Here is a 6839-nt window from a genome sequence, read left to right on the forward strand (position 1 = left end):
CCGTGAAAACTATGCATCTCCAAAAACTGGAGGATGAAGCGTTCCTTTGTGGGCTGATTAAATTCTTAGACTTCTTAAGCCAATTATACAATTTAGTAACTCTCTTGGATTAGTTGGAAAATATATTGTCACAAAGCTGAAAACAAGTCTGTTTTTCTGAGCACAAGAAAAGTTGACTTTTTAGAGCTATTCTACAACATTCTACAAACATATGCATATGATTAACTATCCAAAAGTAGAAAATGTAGTTCCACTTGTAGTGGAATATTTTCACAGTGTGGTTTTAGTACTTTCTCAAAGTAAATGACCTGAATACTTCTTCCACCACTGCATATTATCTATACAGTAGCATCTTTGTATAAATGTGTTGTTTATTTTTGGCCATAAATCTGAATCTTATTATGGTGTAGTTGTGTTGAAGTGTGATTTCAGAACATTAACTCTGTATTACCCAGTTGCAGTTACGTTTATGGTACACTAAAGATAAACAGTGCTGTAAAAGTAATTTAACTAATGAGTCAAATGACTGAAACAGTCAACAATTTGATCAATTAATTGAAATAATCCATTAAGCAAAAGTGCCAAACATTTACTGGTTCCAGTTTTTGCAAATATGAGGATTTATGACCTCCATGGTTTTATGTAATTGCATGTTGAATATCTTTGGTTTTGGCCTGCTAATTGGAGAAACATAACAAAACGAAGAAATCATCTTGGGCCCTCATCTCTGGACTTCACTATTTTATTTAACATTTTATAAACTAAATGACCCAGAAAGTAAAATAAAATGAAACTCCTGTTTTTTTAATTAACAACCTGCACAGACTGCTAGTAGAAAAATGAAGTATCAATACCTTTGACAAGTGTACTTACAACCCTACAGATAAATGACATTCCTGTGTCTATTCCAGGCAACATACAGTTTGTGTACCTTAAGGTATGTTATCTATGCAGCTATGCATTATTCCTGAGCTCACCCAGGCCTGGTGCTTCACTGTGATGCCTTGCATTCACTCATAACAATCTTGTGCGGGGCAGAGACGTGGAGCAGCCAGTCAGGGGCCTTCCCGCAGCCCACACCCCTCTGGATTTTAACACCAGGGAACACGATCCAAGACACTGCCAGGCAGTGTGGGTGGTGTCTCAGTCAAGGTCTTCAGTGTAAAGTTATGACCTATAATTTGCTTCACTCTTATTCTCTAAATGAACACTTGCTGCAGATCACAGAATAAGCCAGATACATAGAACATGCAATTCTGTTAAAAATCTTTAAAACACTTAAAACAATCTGTTTTTATTCAATCACAGTAGAAAGCCCTGTCCTGGACTGTTATCTGATACACCAGCAGTCAGAGACACACCCAAACCTGCTTTATCCTCTCTGGTCCTCTGGTCCTAGACTCACCATAAAGTATTTCTGTGCTGACACCTTTTGGTAAGAAGACAGAACTGTTCCTACCTTGGCCGTGTTGAATCAAAGCCTCCATGAAGTCTCTAGTGTAATTAATTTCCATCGTGGTGTCTTGTTGACTTCTCTTTGTCACTGTATCGTGTAATAAATGCAACACATAGTACTACTGTATGAGACAACTGTGCGTGCTGCTGTGGCTAGTCCATTCAAGTACAGTATGGTCTTTTTAAATGTTGGAATTTAGGTTCATTGCAGGCTGGGCTAAAACACTGAAGGGCAGATGAAAGGTGGCAACTGCCACATGTTCTCATCTGGACTGCTTCGCCCTGCTTGCGGAGGCACAGGCAGGAAAAGCTGAGTGTGGCTTAATTGGACTCACATTTCCCAGTCTCTGCTTAGTCATATATCAGCCCTGACAATGGAAAGTTCTCAGGCTTGCTGTGTATTAAGGTAAAGCCTGGCAGTTAAATATGGGGCTTATGAAAAAGCAGTGATCATCATCAAGTTAATATCTTATCTAAGTTCTTATAAATATTTATATGATCTGCAAAAATGCTGCAGCTTGTGTAAGTTGGAGATAAAATGACTACACGCTCTGTATGACGTGCATGTTCGGAAACAGATAATAAGAATAATACACAAAACAGTAGCAGAACAGTATTCAACGAGGCTCAGTTTTTCCCCAGCAGATGGCAGAATTGACTCCGTTCATCTGAAAACACAACTTCAAATCAACATCAACGATATCTACATGTATATACATTATACTATATGGAAAGTGAAACGGTTCAAATAGAAAGTTTAAAAAAAATCTGCAAATCTATTATTGATTCAATTCTGGAAATGCCATGAAAAAGCAAATAGCTTGAATATTCTATATCAGTAGTTTTCAAATCCGAGACTCTCAGGGGTCTGTGGCTCTCTGCTCCGGGATGCATGGAACAGTATTAAATTCATTCATTTAAATTACCACAATATAAAAACAATAATATTATTTTTACAAGAGGCTTTGTAGTTCAAGAAATGTTTCATTTTTTTTAAATCTAAGACAGTTGCAGCATTACTATACTGCTACCAGTCAGACCCATAAATGAACATGCAAGCCAGAGCTTTCTGTTTGATTCCGCCCTTAAACATCTTACAAGAAGCATTTATAAATATTTGCAGTGTAGATAAAACAGAACAGACGTAAATAATCGCAGGCCACACTTAATGCAGGGAAAGAGAGTGTGGCCTAATTGTGCAGGACAGCTCAGATTCCTTATTTTAGCACAGAAAGTGGCACCATAAACAGCACAGAAACATTGCGACCGTCACAACCAGTGCAGCAAAAAAGGCTGTGCAATTAAATTCTTATTTGCTGATGAGTATGCATGTTTCCTGCATGTGTCCCCTTTTTTTTCAACATTGAGCACTGTGAAAACACTACATAAAATCATTTATGGGATCAATATACGAAATTCAAATTTAGATATAAAACTTACACTTAGTAACTAGCCATGAAAGCAAGCCACAGGTTGCCACATTTCTTAATGCATCCAGTACAATGAAAGCTAATATGCAGTCTGATTGTTATATCACTATATGGAAAATGACAAGACCATTACTCGTATCGTGAGAAGATTGAATTATCCCTCACTCAACTTCCCAAACACAAGCAGCGCCCATAGCAACGCTCAGATACTGCAGACAAGAGGGGAGAAGGAGAAACACAGGAGGAGGAAGAAGATGAGCTCAAACCTTCCAGGAAGTCAGGCCAGACTCTCTGAGCATCCCGCTCCTTCTCAAGGTCCTCTGTGAGAAAGCTGTGGGCACCATGAAGCGAAGTGGTCTTCAGGGCAGCAGCTGGACCCTCTGATGGGACTACAGCAACAGGACAGCCTGCACTGGACAAGGTCTCTGTGTCGACATGTAAGTCAGAGATGGCTTTCATAGGAATGGTCTTCTCCTTCATTTTCTGGGTATCCTCGTTATCATCTGTGTTATAATCCATGACTTTTTCCTCAGTCAGATCTCTGAAATTCTCAGCCACTGTTGATGGAGGAGTTGCTGGGTCATGATCAGTCTTGCAGGTCTCAGCTTTGGTTACAAGGCCAAGGGCCTCAACATTCAGCTTTTTCATCATCTCATCATCATATATCTTGACTTGATCTTCAGTCACCACCTCAAAGTCCTCAAGAACACCTTCATCTCTAACATCATTTTGTTCCTCCTTTTCAGTGAATGCTGCTGACAAAGGGATTGTTTGGTCGTCCACCACCAGGTGATCATCAGCTTCAACCTCAGGTACTACCTCTCCAAATACTCCCAAGGCTAGATTTGAGGTCACATCTGGAATCAAATCTACTGTGGGCTCCTTAATCATGGCCTCCTGTATCTTCACACACTGAGACTCTTCAAAAGCTGCACATGGATCAACAGTAGTCATTTTAACACATTTCTGCAGGACTTCTTCCACTGGGGCCCAAGGAGCCATGTGAACAGTTGGCATCCCTTTGGAGAACTCTGGTACAATTGAAGAAGACGGGGCTAAAGGAAGAGGTAGCCTGGCCTCCTTCGTTGAGTCTGGACATCTGGTGGCTCTGTCCTCAGTGAAGACACTAGAAGTACCAAACTTTTTCCTTTTACCCTGCGTGGCCCAAGGATCCTGTCCTCTGCAGAAATACTTCACTACAACTGATGCATCACACTCATAGGAGCCTCTGAAGTTTTTTGGAGGCCTCTCATATTGGTCTGTCTCTTCTTCGATTCTCTTGTCACGGTACATGTGCCTGTCCATCACAGTCTCTTGGCTTTCTCGTCCAGGCTTGGGTTTAGGGATGTACGATGTGGGGCCTTTCACTGTTTGGACTCGAGCAGAGGATGCAGGGCGACGAACACGTTGAAGGGGTGCAGGCATAATCTCCGGTGGCAGGTGCAGATATTCTCGCAGGTATGCAATTCCTTCGTTGGTAATATAGTAATAGGCATGTTTCCAAGCAAAAGTCTCCCTGACACAGCCCTTAGATTTAAGAGAGCCCATGGCACGGATCACTTTTAGGTTGGAAACCCCCTTGACGTCAGGGTGCATGGACCGTGGACGGTTGTCCTTCTTGGCCACAATGACACCATCTCGAAAGAGAAGCTCATAGATTGCCCTCAGATCGGCTAAGGGCATCACCATTCCAGCCACCATTTTGACTTCTAGTTGACTTTTCTTTTAGCTCTTCCAGGAACTTTTCCTCAAGATATTCTTCAATACTACAACTACGATATACAGTATTTGCATGCAGTAACAAAAAAGACCTTTCAAGAATCTTTTCTTCTGCATTAGTTTTGCTTCAATGTGATAAAGGATACATCTACCAAATTGTGATTATGAGTCAGCATGGAGAAACAACGATGCTCACAACCCCTCCTACCTTTCTCAGTCTCCAGTCGAAAGAGAAGCTGTGTGGACGAGAGGCGAGAGGGAAGAAAGGAGGAGAATCCAAGGGGGTGTGTGCACACAGGACACAAACAGAAACCAAAGAGATGAGAGGGAGCCGAGTAGAGAGGGTTTGTACCGTGTGTGGCTAAATCCCACCGCCATCTGATTAGCCAGTTTTAAGCATAAGATGAACCGATCAAATGATTGAACATGCCAAACTAAGACTGTCATAAGAATGCTGAAACATTGCTGTCTTGTAAATACTGTATAAATATCCTTAAATTGGTAAGGTTTAGGGAGATATATACTGTAGTTCAATATTCCCATAGTTTGCTAGTATGCAATTCAGAGACAAAGTTAACTTATTATTGTCAGTTGAAATTTTCTTAACAAAAGATTAAGCAAATCTCTGACATGTATGTTATCCATATCTTCTGATTTACTTTGAGACAGCTGTAGACAACTTTTTTGGACACCTGCAACCAAGAACTGTGGATCTCCAATGTGCCCACAGAGCTGTAAATCAACACTTGCAGTGACAATCATACATGCACCAGGATGCTAGAAAATCTATTCATTCAAGAAATTTAAAGTGGCACAAATAGCATAGCATATATACTGAACAAACTTTGTTAAAGTTTATGTTGTCAGTGCCTTTAATGCCATATAGGAAAAGGATCAATGCAGCAGAGAACGTGTGGTGCAGAGCTCATAGTGAATGGTCTGTAGCCTAAATAGAGCCTAATAATAACCGAGGATAAATTACAAAAGGACAGAAATAACCTTGCCATTACACTTCTTGGCACACCATTAAGAAAGTCAATTACACTATTCCAAGTCACTCCAAGTCAATGATGAATGTTCACTAAAAGGTCATGGGTTTTCAAAAAGGGGCAGTACTCACATGGCTGATGCACAGGCTAATGTACAGCACTGTGACACGTCTGCTCAGATTAAGACGTTCACCAGCACAAATTTAAACAAACACCGTGAGGCCAGACTCCCCACCAGGACACAGCAGTTTCACATATCAATATTTTATAAATATAAAATTACATATCAAGCTGAAAAAAAATATCATCTGAACAGCAAAAGATTTACATTCTGACCAGCTATGTCTTAAAACAAAATTGAAGGTGTGAGCTCAACACCAACTTGCCAGGCAGGCAGCCAGGCATCGGCTAATGGTTGCCAAAACAGAGAATAAGTTTGCCATTTTTAGTCACCTTAGGCTATATATTGAGCAAATAAGATAACACACACTTACACCAGCTTGAAATGTGAATGTCAATGAAAATGTGACATAAAAAATGTTAAGTCAAACAGTCTCTAAATAGACGTCTGTGTGCATATGAATATACACACCAGTGCATGTGCACCACTGTCTGCTTCTGGTCTGACTGTAACAGCAATATTAAATATCACTAATGCACCAAATATTGAAAATGTGTTCATTCTAGGTTTTACATTTTGCGGTTTGCCACCAATATCCACTGATGACAACCAAAGGCCAGTTTCTCAAAATAGTTGCCAATGGCAAAGTGGGAACCGTTACTGTCGTCGTAATCTCCTGTATTTTGTTTTGAGAAATTGTCACTCATTTTACAAAAAAATGAGAGACATTATTATTTTATTATCAGACTGGTCATTACTTTTTCCATAATAATGTAAAATATTTTTATTTATTATAGACCAATCAGTGAAGATTATATTTCACGATTGCTGTCATTTTATTTGATTTAGTCATGTTGGAGTGCACTCAGTAACATAAGATCCTTTGTTAGGTGTTAAGATTTGTAACATAACCATGAATCACAGTGTCTACTATACAACTGAGGCTCTGTTTGTTAAACCAGGTCGGGTGTATCCAGAGGCGGAAGGAACCTGACAGATAAAAAGGAACTTCATCTGATAGGCGGCAGAGATGACACATAACTCACTATCAACAGACCTGCGGGGAAAACCAGCACCCACACAAAACACAACACACAACAGGGATGGCTGTAGGAAGTATTATAA

The 6839-nt window shown here is 40.1% G+C and overlaps 1 protein-coding gene across 1 annotated transcript; it reads right to left on the reverse strand.

Moving 5' to 3' along the window:
* Window positions 1-991: 991 nt before the first annotated feature.
* LOC146313257 (uncharacterized) lies at window positions 992-4586 on the reverse strand. Its single transcript, XM_084738584.1, has 3 exons — window positions 4089-4586; window positions 3152-4040; window positions 992-1119 (listed from the first exon to the last, which is right to left on the reverse strand). The coding sequence occupies exons 1-3, from the start codon at window positions 4584-4586 to the stop codon at window positions 992-994; spliced, it is 1515 nt and encodes a 504-aa protein (XP_084594710.1).
* Window positions 4587-6839: the final 2253 nt, after the last annotated feature.

Source organism: Lutjanus erythropterus, chromosome 16 (genome assembly GCF_056507025.1).
Source record: "Lutjanus erythropterus isolate fLutEry1 chromosome 16, fLutEry1.hap2, whole genome shotgun sequence".
NCBI classification, from domain to species: domain Eukaryota; kingdom Metazoa; phylum Chordata; class Actinopteri; order Lutjaniformes; family Lutjanidae; genus Lutjanus; species Lutjanus erythropterus.